This window comes from Sinocyclocheilus rhinocerous, unplaced genomic scaffold (genome assembly GCF_001515625.1).
Source record: "Sinocyclocheilus rhinocerous isolate Xijiao unplaced genomic scaffold, SAMN03320098_v1.1 scaffold10638, whole genome shotgun sequence".
Taxonomy (NCBI): Eukaryota; Metazoa; Chordata; class Actinopteri; order Cypriniformes; family Cyprinidae; genus Sinocyclocheilus; species Sinocyclocheilus rhinocerous.
Window position 1 is genome coordinate 10754 of NW_015646720.1, and position 19006 is coordinate 29759.

General features: G+C 33.8%; 3 protein-coding genes across 3 annotated transcripts; all 3 read left to right on the plus strand.

Annotated features, from left to right (window-relative positions):
• Positions 1-2544: 2544 nt before the first annotated feature.
• LOC107708032 (uncharacterized) lies at positions 2545-7124 on the plus strand. Its single transcript, XM_016512184.1, has 8 exons — positions 2545-2609; positions 2936-3014; positions 3144-3491; positions 3583-3936; positions 4026-4133; positions 4234-4268; positions 4416-4526; positions 7095-7124. The coding sequence occupies exons 1-8, from the start codon at positions 2601-2603 to the stop codon at positions 7122-7124; spliced, it is 1074 nt and encodes a 357-aa protein (XP_016367670.1). The 5' UTR covers positions 2545-2600.
• LOC107708033 (uncharacterized) lies at positions 7100-8990 on the plus strand. The gene is made up of 7 exons (XM_016512185.1): positions 7100-7166; positions 7483-7577; positions 7666-8013; positions 8116-8469; positions 8552-8659; positions 8757-8791; positions 8898-8990. Exons 2-7 carry the CDS (start codon positions 7535-7537, stop codon positions 8988-8990), a joined length of 981 nt encoding a protein of 326 aa, XP_016367671.1. The 5' UTR covers positions 7100-7166; positions 7483-7534.
• A 5417-nt stretch (positions 8991-14407) lies between these two features.
• Positions 14408-16820, plus strand: LOC107708034 (uncharacterized; the record flags this gene model as incomplete). The annotated part of the gene is made up of 4 exons (XM_016512186.1): positions 14408-14444; positions 14531-14701; positions 16207-16578; positions 16713-16820. Coding segments are annotated over exons 1-4 (688 nt in total), but the record flags the coding sequence as incomplete, so codon positions are not given.
• Between the last annotated feature and the right edge of the window lie 2186 nt (positions 16821-19006).

Genomic DNA, 19006 nt, shown 5'->3' on the forward strand with positions numbered 1-19006 from the left:
AGGTTGCTGAAGACACGCCCACCTAGCTCGACGGTGTGACAGCAGCGGCAATCCACCTGTCACTCAAGTGGCCACGCCCTTAATTATGCAGAACTTTAAGGCTTAATATAATTTAAACGGATGAGTTATAAAAAAATTCGCCCCCCTCAGTTGTCATGAAGGGCAAAATTAGCTATATAGACCAAAATCATTTTTTGAACCAGGCTGTAAACATGTTTTTTTCTGCTGTAAAGTTGGGCATTTTAACATGGGGTGTCTATGGGATTGACTCTCTTTTGCAGCCAGCCTCTAGCGGCCAGTTGACGAATTACAGTTTTAGTCACTTCCTTCTTGGCTTCACGAGAGAGAGCGGGAGGTTGCTGCTTGGAATAAACAGACAGAAACTCATCACAAATATCACTTTTTCTAAGTATTCAGAAATAAGTTAATTTTTTTCACTCAGGAATATAATTTTTCATTAAATAAGCATAACTACATTACATAAAATTACAAATTACGTATGATAATTTCCCTTCATTCAGCTTGGCTCTCCATTTATTAACCATTGATAAATCATTATATATACAGTATATGTGTGTGTGTGTGTGTGTGTGTGTGTGTGTGTAATTAGTCCTAATTAGTTTTTATATCAATACCAGCAGGTCTTAATGGATTAATTCCAGAAAAATATGGATATATGACTGTACCATTTTGGCCACAAAGGGGGTCAGGAGGTCCCTCAGTCACCTGTTCATGTCTCTCTCTCTCTGTCTCTCTTTCTATTTTCATGAGTTTCTCGGCATGCTGGTAGCAACAAGCTTATTATTGATTGCTTAATAATAATTTATTGCTTACTTTCATTTGCGACATTATTTTAGATGCCCATTGCTATGGGAGAAATAAAGCCTTTTATTCAAAATCATTAAAAATTATTTACTTTGCAAACTGATTGGAAACATGCACACCGAGGACATCTGCTGATCAACCGCATGTTATTGCAAATGAAAAGGATTAATGCACCGAATCTTACTGCCATAAAAATTTGTATAAAAGGGCAGTCTACAATATCCTTAAATACACATTTCTGAATCTTTGAATATGTAACATATATTAATGTAATTATAATTATTTTATACATTTTTGTTTCAAATCAAATTTGTGATCATACTAATCCAATATTTGTTTCTTTTAAGAACCTCTGGTCTATTTATATTTTCTTAGCATAGTTTTTATGCAATTTATTTATTTATTCAAAAGGATAGATCATTGACTGTCACTGTGTGACTTTTTGCTCAGGGGCATTCAGTTTATTTTGAGCCAAACCCTTGAACCTAAATGGCAAAAGATTCACTGAATTCACATTTTCAGATATATGTCATGGATTAAATGTAGTATGGTCTTAGTAAATATATCTCTAAATGAAATAACCTTTTGTCAGTCTACTTGGCCAGGTCTATTATGTGTATCTGAAGGATGGTTGCAGTATAAGAGTCACACATGTTCTCAAGTGCATCAGCAGGCCCGGCCCTAGCTCTAAGGTGTGAAGTGGGCTCTCAAGGTGTAAAAGTTGAGCCTGATATGTATTGTTGCAGTATTGGTTTACACTAATTATTACGTATAATTATATACGTAATCATGAGTCAAAGAACCCTTTCAGTACAGGTCACTTTTGTGAATCATTAAAAAGATTTTGCTGCCTGTTTCCACTAGACTTAAAACTAGGGAGTAAGTTGTGACAAAAATGTACACATGGAAGGGTTATTTTTGACTTCCATAATGGAGGCAACTTTCTTTTTTTTTTTTTGACAATGGTGCGTGTGTGGTTTTGATTCAGAGAAGGGTGTGAAAACACGCCAGTGGGTCAGTCCTGTGGTTGGAAAATGATCAAACCTTGATGTATGCAAATCATGCTTGCAAAAGTATGCACAGAGGTGCAAACAAACACTCGGTGTACTTATTTGTAACTATATATATATATAGTGTGTGTGTGTGTGTATATACTACAGGTGGATTGGGTAAATATACACTGTATGTATTTTGGAAAATTATTTCTTAAAAAGGGTGAAACATCTTATATTCATCAAAATTAATATTTCCAGTATTTCTAATACTTAATTACAACACAATTTTATATACTGTTCATACAGTTTTATTTTATTCCGATTATCTCAGTGCTAAAGTTAAATGTTTCTCCGCTGATGTTCACCACAGCAGTTCTCAGTCTGTTCTGAGCAGCTTCTTCCTGTCAGCCACTCTACAGGAAATGATGTCGTACACTGTGGCCTCTGACTGGAACTCTGTTTAGTATCAGATCTTCTCCTTATATGGACAAATGATGCTTCTGTTTAAACATGACTCTGTGATTTGTGGTACTTGCCACCACAGTCTTTATCAGTCAAGGCAATTTTATATGAACTTATGTATGTAAGTACGTCTTTATGTAGGTGTTTGTGTACACACACACACACATAGAATTATGTAAAGTTGTTGTTCTTTAGCATATAGGGAAGTGTAAGACTATATAAAGGCAAACCTCTTTGTGTTTCTCTCTTTCAGTCTCACTATCAAGGAGGGACATAAAACCTGTCTGATGGTTATATGGCCAAACCCCATGATCTTTAATGATGCCTGTAAGTATACAGTTTTAAAACAGAGATTTGTTTGTTAGAGAATAGTAGTAGTTTGCTAGAGTAACTTTTTAGTATGTCAAGCTTATTAACTACAGTAATGGACCACCGTAATGCATGTTTTGAAGTTTGGTAACAGTGCCCTGTAAAGTACTGCCTTGGGATGTTTGGTCAAATTAATTTAGCATTTCTGTTGTTGTTATTATTATTATTAGCTTTCTTTCTCTGCATTTGACAAAATAAAGGAAAATAAAAGATCATCTTTTATTATTATTATTATTATTATTATACATCTGAATGTGTTCTCTCCCTTCTCTTTTTCATGGTAGAGATTTTCATTTCAACCTGTTTGTAGCCAGCTTTACAATATGCTTCATTTTTTCATCCTAATGCTTAACATTTCAGAGTGTAAGTAACTATATTTTGCTACACTTAGACTAAATTCATACCTGTTTTTACTTTGCTAAATGATTGTTCTTAAAAGCAAACAAAACTAAGCATTCTCTCACCAATTCCTATTATACTGATTTCATTCAGGCAGCTCAGATAATGCAGACATTGTGGCGCAGAATCATCTGAAGATTGTTCAAGTTGGAGACAGTGTTAACTTCACATGCAATTTTCCAAGAGAGCAAATAACCAGCACTGTTTGGGTCAAGCAAAGAGTTGGAGAGAAACCCCTTCCAATTGCTTCATCATATCAAGGTTTACCTGGCACATTTGAAAATGACTTTGACCAACATAATCGCTATTTTATTGTAAAAGATGATATCAGTTTTAATTTGAGCATCACAGACATAGAAGAATCAGACACTGCAACATACTATTGCATTCAACATTTTTTTACGTTTACAATCGGGGACGGAACTGACCTTATTGTAAAAGGTAAGATGAACAATAGCAAGCTTAATTGCATGTTGTATATTCTGTTTAATCAAATAAATAACTGAATATTATTTATCCGTTTTCTTTTTAGATGCACAACTGAACATGCACTCTGATGATCAGACAGCTGTGATAGATCCAGTGCATCCAGAAGACTCTGCAGTGGCGCTGCAGTGCACTGTCCTCACTCAGAGCTGTGCAGGAGAACACAACGTCTACTGGTTCAGACGTGAATCTGGAGAATCTCCTCCAGGAATTATATTCACTCAGGAGCGCAGGAACGCTCAATGTGAGAGGAGCTCTGATGTGAACTCTACTGCACATAAATGTATCTACAGCCTGCCCAAGAGGAACCTCAGTCACTCTGATGTTGGGATTTACTACTGCGCTGTGGCCGCATGTGGACAGATACTGTTTGGAGACGCAATAACAGTTGACTTACCAGGTGCATATTTAAGTTTGAATAAAAATAATTTCCTGAGATGGCACTAATATATTTTTTAAAATACATTTTGTTTATTTGCATTACTACAGACAAATGCTTTCAGACACATTGGATTACAGCAGCATTGATTATAGTAACTTTATCTGTGATCGTGATTATCATTATGGGTGCACAGTTGTACAAGTACCGGCAAAAAGGTATGCATTATTTCATTTTAACATGCCAATTTTAAGTTTTAATACAGTGTTCAATATCAGTGAAACTGTAATATGTGCAAATTCACATTGTTTCTTCAAGATGGGATGCACAACACTCAAAACAGTCAGCTTATGGTAATCTAAATGCTTTTTTCTTCTATGTAATAAAAATACATTTTCAATTAATTTAATCACTGCTGCCCATCTAAATATTACACTTAATTGTATGGTTTTTACGCAATCTATTTGACTGAATGTTTCATAATTACTGTTCTATGTCAGGCTGACGACGCAGATGCTTTGAATTATGCAGCTTTGAGCCTTCAACAAAAGCCCTCCACCTCTAGAAGACCCAGAGAAAGAAAATCGCAAGACAATTCACTATATGCACATGTGATATATCAATAAATTGTACTTAAATTGAAAAGTTCTAAAATTCAGAAGTCTCTATTTGGAAGCTATAAAATGTAGAAGTTAAAATAGTCAGAAACCAAGACCAACATATTTTACAAGTTGTGAACTATTTAGTGTGTGAGTATTCAATTAATCAGCTATGTTAGCCTTAATCATTATCATTTATTGATGAATTTATAAATCAACAAAGTTGCATCAAATAATGCATTTAATTAAAATCTGTTGAGGTTCATTTATTTTTAACTCAAAATGTAATTCATATATATACTTATACTACATGTTCTTCCAGCTGACAACTGCATTGGTCACTCAGAGGTAAACTATTATGACACAAATCCAGTTACTTTGTAGAACTGAATTTTTATTTATTAGCCTATAATAGAATTTAACACCTGTGATAAATTTCATAAACCCATGCTTTAAGTTACAGCATCAGTGTTTGCTTTAAACACCATTGGATGTTTGCCATTATCTTAATTGTTGCATATGTATACATAAATATACATATGTATACACACTAATGTGGTATATATTGGTACATACATTTTTGTCTTATTGCAACAGTCTAAATTTCAGAAGCGGTTGTGCAAGTGACACATTATATTAATTAAATGTGCTTAAATTGTGTTAAATACCTGTCCGTGGTACTGAAATAACATTCTTGAGTCATACTGCTTTTGTAATGTAGTAGCATGACTTCATTAGATTCTGAATCTATCCAGAAATTGATGACATGCTTGTTCACAGATATGACTAAGCCCATTAATAAACTGTTCATGAATTTAGAGTGTGACACAAGCATGTGCATTTCCCATGTGCAATATAATTATTGATTCAGTAATAGATAATGTTCTAATAACTCATCTTGAACTTTGACCCATGTCCATGTAGATCATGATTCAAAATAACCTTTTTTTTTACACACTGTAGTTAAATAAAGTAAAGCAATTATGTGTTTTATAATTGTCTTCTGCCATTTTAAAAACAATATTGTCAGTCTTTTGCAAATAAAAAAGATGAGGACTGAGATTATTGTCTATGTGCAGGTAATGGTTAATGTGCATTTTACTCTTGCAGTAAATAATGTTTTTTTTTTAAGTATGTTTTTGTTCTAATTGGTCTATATTGGACCTCTTCATTAAATAGCGATAATTTTTCTTTATGTATTTTGCTGTATTTGCCTGTTGACTAATGAATAATACAGGAGAACATAGAAATATTATATGATGGACAGAGGTTGCAGATGAACTCCCTCTGGTGGAAAAATGTGGTAAAACTATCCTGAGGGCATTAAAATTGTAAGGCCTGTTGTGCATTCGGCAGCAGCAAGAACCAGGCTGATATGCTAAAAGTGTAAACTACTAACAATTTTATTGCTTACAAAATGTGGAGGATTACTGAATTACATAAGCATAAGGGTGTCCATAAATGAGTGAATAAATCAACATGATTTATTTATCAGGCAACTCATGTGACCTACAGTATATATATTTTAGTACTTTTAGCCACCCTGCTCTATTTTTACCTCCCACACTCATTCACAGCCCACAAACACCATTCTGAGCGGAAATGATTTTCACTGCTCTTTTCCGTTACATGCATTGTTTTTTTCTTCTGACACTAATTATACAGTAAGTTCAACAATTGCCACAAAAATAGCTATTTTTAAATAGCACATTTTACATGTAATTATTTAGAAGAAGCTTCAGTACATAAACAGATAAACAGTGAGTCATAATACGTACCTGATGTGAATAACTAACAGATATGAGTAATATTTAATAATAATGAATTGAAAGGCAGAATAATAATGCCAAAAAATGAATAACGTAGAATTTATTCCATCCATTTTTTATATCTTTTTATTTGCTTTATAATTAAGTGGCCACATGGTCCAAATGCTTCATTTAGTTTGATTAAATATAATTCTGTGCATAACATTATGATGCTAAACAAGCGCAGACAAACAACTTTTACGGTTTCAAGGTCAAGGTATTAAACTGGTACCGGCCTCAGTTCTTGTCATAAATTTCTGTTGTTGTATAATAGTGGTGCAGGATCCTCTAGCTGTGGTTAAAGAGTGAAAGCAGGAAGGAAGAAAAACATGCACTTCAGTTGTGTTCACAGCCAACTGCTGTAAAAAAAAAAAAAAAAAGATTCCACCTTATAGAATTAGAGAATTCGATACAGATACAGCCTCTTCTGCTGAAAAGCGACAAACAAACATCTCTTTCCAATAGCATGGGGTGATAACAGATGCCATGCACATGTTTAAATCAACATACGGTAACTACTTTGATGTGTTAATAAATTCATTTGTCTCAATAAATATTTGTACTATTAGTAGATGTTTCATTTATATTGCATTCAGGTGCAAATGTGTCAGTCTACTAGAAAACTTTAGATTTGCTGTTACTATGACCGTGAACATGGCATTAAAATGAACAGTATGGTGAATCAGCCAATAGAATCATGTAAAGCTGCTTTTCTTTCATAAAGGGAGGTACAGCATATAAAGGTGAGTCTCTGTGTGTCTTTCTCTTTCAGACTGTGTTGAGAAGGAAGATAAACCTGTGATAGATTCTACATGAAAACCAACCTTGATCTTTAATGAAGTCTGTAAGTACAGATTTTAAACAGAGCCTGTATTTGAATTCATATTTTGTTTAGTTATTAACTTTTGGATATATACCACATATTCATGAATGACATGTGGCCCTGCATTAAAATGTATGTTTAAAATTGTTTCTAATCCACACAATGAAAAACTCTTGTCTTGCCAGGTAACCTAAACATTAGTAACATCTAAAAACATTTTTACTCGATAAAATAAAATAAAAAACTTGGATATGAGCTATAAATAAGGTGTTTTATGTTTCCTGTGTTTATACATTTCTTCTTTATTTAAAAGATCTACCACTCTTATTTTTTCTAGATGATTTACCCTAAAGGTTCTGAATCAACCAGCTCAGAACTATCTCCTAAAAATGATTAATAATTTTTTCATCCTTTTGATTTACCTTTCTAAATGTAAGTAGTTATGTTTCTGCACTGCATAATGAAGCAATTCTACTGCAAGCTAACATTTTCTCATCCATGACATTTTGAATTTTTCCAGGCAGCTCAGATAATGCAGACATCGAGTCTCAGAATCATCTGAAGATTGTTCAAGCTGGAGACAGTGTTAACTTCACCTGTATTTTTCCAAAAGAGTCAAGAACCACTGTTGCTTGGGTCAAACAAAGAGCTGGAGAGAAACCCCTTTTAATCACTTCGTCATATCAAGCTTTACCTGCCGTGTTTGAAAATGACTTTAACAAACATAATCGCTTTTTTGTAGAAAAAGATGACAGCCGTTTTAATCTGAGCATCACAAATGCAAAAGAATCGGACACTGCAACATACTATTGTGTTAAATATATATATCAGTTCATATTTGGGGAAGGCACTGATCTCATTGTTAAAGGTAAGCAGAATGTTTTCTTAAATTTTACTGTGGTACATGTATTGTAGCACATTGTGTCTGGTCAAATTACAATCATGTCATTGTTGTTTATTTTCTTTTCAGGCAGACAGCTGAACATGCACTCTGACCATGAGAGAGCTGTGATAGATCCAGTGCATCCAGAAGACTCTGCAGTGGCGCTGCAGTGCACTGTCCTCACTCAGAGCTGTGCAGGAGAACACAACGTCTACTGGTTCAGACGTGAATCTGGAGAATCCCCTCCAGGAATTATATTCACTCAGGAGCGCAGGAACGCTCAATGTGAGAGGAGCTCTGATGTGAACTCTACTGCACACAAATGTATCTACAGCCTGCCCAAGAGGAACCTCAGTCACTCTGATGCTGGGATTTACTACTGCGCTGTGGCCGCATGTGGAGAGATACTGTTTGGAGATGCAAGAAAACCTGACATACCAGGTGCCCATTTAAGTTGCATAATTTTCTCTGTCTGCTCACAGATTTATTGCCAATTTTTTAATTACTTTAATTTTTAATTAAGGTTTTCAGACACCATGGATAATTGCCCTGGTTTTAGGAACTTTAAACTGTTTATCAGTGATTGTGATCATATTTCTGGGTACACAGTTGTACAAGCAGCGAAAAAAAGGTAGGAATTACTGCATAAAATGTTTCCAATATGTGAGCAAATCAACATTCTTCAATGACAGTGCAGTTATGTGTTCCAATTCTTATTGTTTTTCAAGATGGGACTCAGAATATTCAGACTGGTCACTTAATGGTAAGCATTTTAATATTTAATGTGCTTTTATACCATATGTAATTCAATATAAATGCCTAGTCTTTATAGTCAATATATTTGACTGAATGTATCATAATTGTTGTAGGATGAAGACAGAGATGCTTTGAATTATGCTGCTTTAAGCTTTCAACAAAAGTCCAGCGCCCCTAGAAGACCGAGAGAAAAATGTACAAGATAATTCAATGTATGCACATGAGAAATGTATACATTTTACTAAAAATAATTTATCTGTTATTTACAATAAATGTGCTTTAATTGATATATATATATATATATATATATATTACGCTTTAAATAAAACAAAGATTACTGGAGTACTATAGTAGTAAAATACTGTTTTGTAAAATTAAAAAATAATAATTCCCCATTTAATTCAGTGTGTTGCTTGATGTTAATTGTGAAATTTACTAGCAATTTCTGAGTGAAAATTGCTTCTAGTCAAAAAAATCTTTCAGTGTAAGTTTATTCATTCTGTCAAATAAACTGAACTGATTGACATGTCATTTTAAGCAACCTTCATGGACCCTTGTTTGTTGGATTTCTGCATCAATACAGCATATCAATTTAAGATTGACTGATTTGTTGAAAAAATCTGAGGTTGAGAAGAGCTAGAGAAGTTGAAACCCCTGTCCATGGTACTGAAATGGGACAATTATTTATGACCATGTTTGCATTATTTTCTAGTTATGCAGACTACTGCATAATAACAATAAAGAATAAGGTATAATAAGAATAAGAATAAGGTAGTTAGACTACATTGTACTATACTACAGCACTAACACATACTGATGACATTTACTCATGACAACTATATTAATTATAAGTCGATATATGCTTTTCTTACATCTAGAATGTAGTGTAAGCAATATTTTCACATGAACATTAAAGAGAATGTTGCAGAAATATGTTTAATGACCTATAGGGTGATACTAGGGGTGTAACGGTACACGTATTCGTATCGAAAATTTTCGGTACAGGTCTTTCGGTTCGGTATGCATGTGTACCGAACAAATACAGCATTGTTTTAACCACTGCAGGAGCGTAACTTCATTGGAAGTCTAATGTTTCAAATTATGTCTTTTTTTTCAGGAAATTCAAATATTAAATGCTAGTTGGCGCTCTTTCATGTGGCGCAAGAGATCGCTGTATAAACGCCTCAGTTCAAGCGGCAATGCGATCATCCCTTCCTCTTTACTAGTTTTAACGCGAAATAAACATGAATGAACATCTCACGCCTCATGTTATCGCTCAATCAGCATTTCAACCGCTGAAAGACTGCAATAAAACAGCTTGTAAACAAAATGTCACGTAGCATTTCAAATGGGAATCGCCAGGCCATTTTTAGGGGAGCTTTAGCCCCTAAAAATGGTACTCAAATGTTACACAGTACTCAAATGTTATAACATGTAAGTATCAACTTACATGTAATGATTAAAATAGATAAGCATAAAAATATTCAATCATATCTGGGACAGTATTAGTCCGCATCATGTTTTTAAAAGAGTTGCAAAAGGTTACGCTGCCTCATATTATTGATAAATGTCTCACGAGGCCCCTCTAGTGGACACCTGTGGCAAAAAAAATAAATAAATAAATCATAAGACCAAAATGTAATCATAATCATTATATTTTACTTTATCTGTTAGTGATGTCTTCTTATTTAATGTTTAAATAAATCTGTTATGAAACGAGTTATGAGATGCACTGTGTAAATGATTATATTTCAACAACAAATAAAATTTATAATTTAAAAGTTAATTTAAAAACTGTGTTATGTGCAATTTACATGTTTTGCATAATTTTTTTTAAGTTGAGTGTTCATTATTATATTTAAAAATAAATAGTAATTAAATTTAAGTTTAAGATAGATTTTTATCCCTAAGAACATTTTAATTATAACGAAATGTATTTAAAGAAAGAGCAATTTTTTTCAGTAAACCACTGTTTAATAATAAAAAAAATAATTTAAAAAAATGTATGTTTCGTTTTCCCCCTGCTGTACCGAAACCGTGACGTCAAAACCGAGGTAGGCCTACATACCGAACCGTCATGTTTGTGTACCGTTACACCCATGAATTAAAAACAAAATAGATAATGTATCAACTTACATGTAATTTTCAGTTTAGAATTTAGAATGCTTCAGAATTTAAATGTATTCAGCGCTGACAGTCATGTCTAAAGTTAAATGTTTCTCCGCTGATGTTCACCACAGCAGTTCTCAGTCTGTTCTGAGCAGCTTCTTCCTGTCACTCACTCGACAGGAAATTATTTACTCTGTCTTTCCACTTCTGACTGACACTCTAGTTGGTGTCACATGTTCTTTCATGGACATATGCTGACTTTGTGGAGGAGTCTAAATAAATCATAAGACCAAAATATGAGGCTGTGAGGCCTGTACTACAATAAACTGAAGGTATTCGAAAATCCCACATTTACGCTAAAATGTTAAATCCCAATCTTAAAATCCTAACTTCATGCTAAAATTACATACTTACTGTCAGGTTTAAGAGAGTGTTTTTAAGGTATGTTGAACTGTTGCCCTTTGTAGCGCCGACCACCAGAACAGACAGGCACAAGAACAGTTTTTTCCCGCGGACTGTATTCAGCCTGAACGTTCATAACTGACACATTTATACATAGCATCTGAAAATTGTACATTTGTAAAGTACATCAACTGTACATATGTAAATAACTGTAATAACATATCTTTACATTCATTTAAACAATTATGTTTTTTATATATATATATTTCTACCTCTGTATATGCATTATTTAATTTTCTGTTTTCTTACATTAGTGTTATATTTCATCTCTACTATGTAATTCCTATGTATGTCTGCACTATCATGTATGTTTGTACTTTCTTAAGTCAAATTCCTTGTGTGTGTAAACATTGTTGGTAATAAAGCTCTTTCTGACTTCTGACTTCTGAAAAACATCTGAGCACACAAACTAAACATCTCAGTGTACTGGGTTATTTAATAAATAGGCAAATTCTTGCAAGTAAAATGCTTCAAATACTTTAAGTATTTTAGACCCTAATATAAAAGATTTTCACTTTATATATATGTAGTAATTTTCAGTTTAGAATTTAGAATGCTTCAGAATTTAAATGTATTCAGCGCTGACAGTCATGTCTAAAGTTAAATGTTTCTCCGCTGATGTTCACCACAGCAGTTCTCAGTCTGTTCTGAGCAGCTTCTTCCTGTCACTCACTCGACAGGAAATTATTTACTCTGTCTTTCCACTTCTGACTGACACTCTAGTTGGTGTCACATGTTCTTTCATGGACATATGCTGACTTTGTGGAGGAGTCTGTGCTTTGTGGTATCGATAGCTTAAAGCCCAGAGCATTTTGGTGCATACAGTAACTATGGTTGTTTGGGCTCCAGCGCAAAAACACTTGAAGGGGCCTCCACCACTGCAACCACCTGCCAGCTTAAACACACTTTTGCATTTTTAAGTTTGTGCTTACTCAAATGAGTTGGTGGTCTCAAGGTATCTTTTCACAAACTAAATGTTAAATGTCTTTCCGTATCCTTATATGAAATTACTTCTAGATTAAAATATTATGACACTTTGCTTCAAAAACTGAAAATGTATCCGCTGATATTCACTCTAACACCTTTCACTCTATAATGAGCAGTTTCTTCCTGTCTCTCATTCAAAAGGAAATGATGCAACTCGTCTCTGCCTTCTGACTTCAGTGGCAGCAACAGTCACATCCTCTCCTCATATGGAGAGAGTCTGAGTGGTTTAAGCTTTGATAGTGGCATAAACAAGGCTAAAAGTCATCATCTGTTTTATGAATAAAATAAAATAGTGAGCAAGAAACACATTGTTTGTGAGCACAATATAGCAAAAGTGTTTTTATCTCTTTTATCTGGTATCTGGGTTGTGTGTCTCTAATATTGTGATGGCTTGTGTACTTTTGTGGTTAAGAATCAACTCAAACATTTCTTCATATTAGATCAGTTAGAAAGCAAAGACTTACTGATCAATACATTATCTACACTCATCAAAACATTACCTTTGCAACTTAAATGTAAGCATTATCTGAACATGAGATATATTTTAAAATATTTTTTTCAAAATTGGCATATAAAAGGCTTGTGAAACATTAAATATGTGTTTCATAGCTACCCTAGTTCACTGCTTTGTGGAAGAGTTGACAAATGATGTTTAGTTTGCATGTATTTATATTAAGGGCTGCACTTCTGAACCAAAATTCAGTTCTCTTATGTTTGTACAGAAACTTTGTGTCTGCCTGTGTTTTCTCCATGAATATGAATAATAAAAGATTTTGTAAGGTCATGTCATATTGCAGTGTAAAATTATTCATTATGTCTCTGTCCTTGGTGCTGAAATTACAAATCCTGGTCCCATAAACTTCTGACTTTAATGACTTTAAGGCCTAAACAAAAGCACACAGCACTGGTTCTCATGGATAATGAATTAATGTATGAAATGTATGAGGATAAGAGAGATGTGTATTTTCAATAATATTTTTAAAATGTATAAAAATGTATCATGTCCACGTGCCCACAGAAATCATCTGCTACATCAGGGTTCCTCAAATCTGGCCCACGAGAGCCATTTTCCTGTTGGAGTTTAGCTCTAACCCTAATCAAACACACCTGAGCATACTAATCAATGCCTTCATGATCATTTGAAAAATAGTTTGATCAGGGTTGGAGCTAAACTCTGCAGCGCATTGGCCCTTTAGGGCAAGATTTGAGGAACCCTGTGCTACATCATGCCAATATTATTGTATTTTGTTGTTGTTATTACATAGAACAGAGAAGAGACTAATTTGTTGTTTTTGTTTTTATGATCCAAACCAAATAATCAAACATTAACCACATACATATGTACAGATGCCAAACTTTGTTATGTATACCTGTAGTTTTAATATATGTAGTTTATCAGACGACAGGGAGCAGAGAGAATTAATTGCTGTCAGTCTACAGTAAATAAAATTTTTATTTTTTTTAATGAAAGGATAGCTGGTTTTTTAACATGTTGTGGTTTTGATGCAGCAAGAGGTGTGAAAACAGAAAGTGGAAACTACACAGTGACACTCACTAACACTCAGATCTGACCCATCTGCCAACATTAATATGTAACTACAACAGCAATGTCATATTCCCTTAACTTTAAAAAGCAGACTTTGTAAAAAAATAAATGAATAAATAAATATTATTATTGATAGTCTTGAAGCCTTTGTCTGTGATTTTCAGTAAATCTGCTGATATAGACTTTTTAAACATAACAAAAAAAATAAAAAATTGTATCATTGCAAACTCCACCATGACATGAGCTGATTGGCTGCTGTCACAGAGTGGTTTCAGCTCAGTGCAAACCCTTTCTCAAGTGACCAATCAACTCTTAGAGCACTGAATAAATAAGATAGAAGTGTGTGTGTCTTTCATTTGTCTGAAGCGGAGATTGAAGGAAACATGGTATAGACAGTTTATTGATCCACCTCTATTACTTATCTGGTGTGAAAGATTTGTTTTTGGGCTAATTCTTTTTTGTTGTTGTTTTCTTCAGTGAATTTAAAACATGAGAATAATCTTTGGAACATCAGTTATCATGATATATTTAATTATTTTGTTCTCCTCAACAATAGGTAAACATATTTGAATCTTTTTTTTTTCCAATTCAACAGAACTTTGATCACTATATAACACTAAATGTACCTTCTTCATTTTGCAGTCTGCTCCTCTGATGCAGATGTTGTTCAGGAGGATAATGTAAAAATAGGTCAAGCCGGAGAAGATGTGAACCTCACTTGCACCTTTTCAAAGCTTCTGCAAACGACAAACTGTGCTGTGGCCGCGTGTGGAGAGATACTGTTTGGAAAAGGAACTAAACTAAATTTTAGAGGTAAGGTTTTTGGATAAATATTTGATGTTTTCACTCAGATGGAATATTTGGTTCAAATATCAGGGGAAATAATACCAAGGAACTGATCTACTATTATCACCCTGAATTATGTCTCAAATTTTTGGTCATTTCAGAGAGTGTCGATGTGAATCCAACCCTGCTTGTTCTTGGAGTTTTAAACATCATATTTTTGATTTTAGCTGTTTTTCTGGCCATAAAACTATGTCAGGATCCAAATAAGGTTTAATTTTGGCACACATACTGTATATTAATAATATATTTATATTATCACATATTTCTATATACTTGTTTACAAAAATGCAACAATTGACACTAAAGATATTATATTATATTTTATTTCTTTTCTTTTTAATTACATTTTTTTATTCACCCATAATCCACAAATCTCAAGAGTGTCAAGTAAGTTATTTTATGTTTTATGATTTATGATTATGCATCATGTTTTATGATTTCAAATCATATAATTATTCATTGGAATTATACGGTCAGTCTTAAGTGCAAATGATCATGCTGATGTGTCTTCTTAAGACTCAATTTTACATTTTATGTGACATTTTTTTTCTCTGATCTTTTTTTTTTTTCTCTCATTATTGTAGGGTGAAGACATTCTGAGTTATGCAGCACAAAGTTCTTTCATGGCAAATAAACCCAAAGTAAAGATTACTGAAGAACACTCTCTTGTGACATATAGCATGTATACTTAAAAAAAACAGCCAATAATCGCTAAAGGTCATGATTTTCAGTCCAAGGATAAATGCTGCATAAGTTTATGAGGTAAAACATGCTTTAATTTTCAGTACTGCTTTGTAACAATGTACAATGTACATACCAGGTTTTCAGCAATTAATGTTACATTGTCTTTTTAATGTACTCTGTAATATGTAATTTCATTTTTAACATGTTATTTGAGTTTTACATATACTTGGTTGCATGTACATATGGCCATCTATACAGAACAGAAATCCATCAACAGATGCTTGTTGGTATGTTTAACTCTGTTTACTTACATTATATTGGGTTTTCGACAGTTGATTGTAAAATCAGATGATTTGTCTCAAAGAACTTGCAACACATTCCATTTTATACTCTCAGTAGAAATGTAAGACATGATGTGTAATTTACAAAGTAATTTTGCATAAATGGTGTTATACAATAATGCATGATCTGTGATATCTACATACATGGTTTGCTGCGACCTTTGTCGGATTACAAGTTTAAATGCAGGAATTGGCTTGGAGCTTACTTGAATAATGTAATGATATATATGAAAAACTACAAAATACACACACACACACACATAGCAGTTCAAATGCTGCCTGTTATCTTACAAAGGTGTGATTTTATATTGTTTATTGTCTTGACCATTGTTGATCATATGTGGGGTGCTGTGTGTACATTAATGAGGAAAAAAAATTAACTAACTTAAATTTAGCAAATGGCTGCAATATAACAAAGAGTGAAAAATTTAAGGGGGTCTGAATACTTTCCGTACCCACTGTATGTCGCCTTTCAAGATGCAGCTGTGGACAGACACATAACTCTTCAGCAGTCTTCGACAGACACGCTTCATCCAGGGGATTCTGTGAGTTTGCAGTGCAGCATCTTCACTGAGAGCTGTGCAGGAGAGCACAGTGTCTACTGGTTCAGGCAAAGCTTGGGAGAATCTCAAGGGATACTTTACACAAAAGGGGAGAGAAATGGTCAGTGTGAGAACAGCACTGAGTCTCAAACGCAGAGCTGTGTCTACAATCTCTTCAAGAGCAACATCAGTCACTCTGATGCTGGGATTTACTACTGTGCTGTGGCCGCGTGTGGAGAGATACTGTTTGGAAAAGGAACTGAACTAAATTTTAGAGGTAAGGTTTTTGGATAAATATTTGATGTTTTCACTCAGGTGGAATATTTGGTTCAAATATCAGGGGAAATAATACCAAGGAACTGATCTACTATTAGCACCCTGAATTATGTCTCATATTTTTGGTCATTTCAGAGAGTGTCGATGTGAATCCAACCCTGCTTGTTCTTGGAGTTTTAAACATCATATTTTTGACTTTAGCTGTTTTTCTGGCCATAAAACTATGTCAGGATCCAAATAAAAGTAAGGTTTAATTTTGGTACACATACTGTATATTAATAATATATTTATATTATCACATATTTCTATATACTTGTTTATAAAAATGCAACAATTGACACTAAAGATATATTTTATTTATTTTCTTTTTAATTACATTTTTTATTCACCCACAATCCACAAATCTCAAGAGTGTCAAGTAAGTTATTTTATGTTTTATGATTTATGATTACGTATTATGTTTTATGATTTCAAATAATATAATTATTCATTAGAATTATACGGTCAGTCTTATTAAGTGCAAATGATTATGCTGATGTGTCTTCTTAAGACTCAATTTGACATGTTATGTGACTTTTTTTTCTCTGATCTTTGTTTTTTTTTTTCTTTCTCATTATTGTAGGGTGAAGACATTCTGAGTTATGCAGCACAAAGTTCTTTCATGGCAAATAAACCCAAAGTAAAGATTACTGAAGAACACTCTCTTGTGACATATAGCATGTATACTTAAAAAAAACAGCCAATAATCGCTAAAGGTCATGATTTTCAGTCCAAGGATAAATGCTGCATAAGTTTATGAGGTAAAACATGCTTTAATTTTCAGTACTGCTTTGTAACAATGTACAATGTACATACCAGGTTTTCAGCAATTAATGTTACATTGTCTTTTTAATGTACTCTGTAATATGTAATTTCATTTTTAACATGTTATTTGAGTTTTACATATACTTGGTTGCATGTACATATGGCCATCTATACAGAACAGAAATCCATCAACAGATGCTTGTTGGTATGTTTAACTCTGTTTACTTACATTATATTGGGTTTTCGACAATTGATTGTAAAATCAGATGATTTGTCTCAAAGAACTTGCCACACATTCCTTTTTATACTCTCAGTAGAAATGTAAGACATGATGTGTAATTTACAAAGTAATTTTGCATAAATGGTGTTATACAATAATGCATGATCTGTGATATCTACATACATGTTTTTAATCTTCCGCCCCCCCCCCACAAAGTTAACAATATAATGTAGGACTGGCTTTACGTTTCTGTAAATAGCCAAACATGAAGTCTGCTTTATACATTATTGTTTCTGTATCTTTTATTCATTGCTGCATGTCTTTTTCTTTTTACACTTAATGCACATTCAGTGTCAATGACAATTTAACAGAGCCATCCAAACAGACTTTTCATTTATCAAATGTGCAATTTCACTTAAAATATTTCCGCTAAAACATTTAACAAAAACATATACCGACAGAACTACTGAAGTGTTCTCTATTGATTGCATAACATATTTGGTACATTTTCTCGATTTTAATGAACTACACGCTTTTCTTGAAAAAAAAAAAAAAAGTCCAAGCTTGTTTTTCAAAACATTACAACAGACAACAAACATATTCTCTGATATATGCTATGTTATTAATACATATAACAAACAAATGCAATTTACACAATTAGCTTATCATGACTTCACTTTGCATAATATTGGTCATCTGTGAAAACTCATCAGGACACTGGAGAAAACAAAGTACATTTTACCATATTCCTGAGTTCTTTTTATCATGCGGATGGAATATGACTGCAACCTTTATGACAAACTTTTGTCCAAGAAATAGTAGAGGCCTGCCGAGTAGTGATGTGACATTTAAACCGAGGCATCAGAGCTTGTGTCGAGAATAAAGAGAAGTGTGGAGGAACATACTATTGGGAATAAATGGGCCTGCCAGATGGAGTCTCGATTTGAGAATTGTGTCGTTAACGTAGAAATCACGTGACCAATGACAAACTGTGGCTGCGTTGGAAACCGCATACTCAGGTACTTAATTTCAAAAAGTACTTACTTAACGAGCGCTAAAAGAGTACGTACTCTACAGCCAAATCTCCTTGAGTATAGCTGTGTCCCAAAGTTAAGTCCACACACTTCGAAGGGCACGGACTTCGAAAGCCACGCCTCCGAAGTGCACGAAGGACGCTCCGCCTTCGCAGGATTTCCTAATTGCGGCACCAGAGGTTCCCGATTAGCGCTCTGTCGCATAGCAACAGTGCGAGAGGAGAGCTGACGAGAGGACAATCCTGCCAGGATAGGTGGAGCCAGAATTGCTCATTTTTGTTTTTATGTTTTACTTCATAATGGAGGAGACAGGTGATGTACCTCAGGCTTAGCCAAAACCGAGGCCAGGTAAATTACACTGGTTTGCTGCA

Excerpts from the sequence above, each read along its gene's own strand:
- LOC107708032 (XM_016512184.1), top strand. Across the intron at positions 3,492-3,582 it reads AACTGACCTTATTGTAAAAG|ATGCACAACTGAACATGCAC; the intron begins GTAAGATGAACA and ends TTTTCTTTTTAG. Across the intron at positions 4,269-4,415 it reads CTCAAAACAGTCAGCTTATG|GCTGACGACGCAGATGCTTT; the intron begins GTAATCTAAATG and ends GTTCTATGTCAG.
- LOC107708033 (XM_016512185.1), top strand. The coding sequence starts at position 7,535 with ATGATTAATAATTTTTTCATCCTTTTGATTTACCTTTCTAAAT. Across the intron at positions 8,014-8,115 it reads CACTGATCTCATTGTTAAAG|GCAGACAGCTGAACATGCAC; the intron begins GTAAGCAGAATG and ends TTTTCTTTTCAG. Across the intron at positions 8,792-8,897 it reads TTCAGACTGGTCACTTAATG|GATGAAGACAGAGATGCTTT; the intron begins GTAAGCATTTTA and ends TAATTGTTGTAG.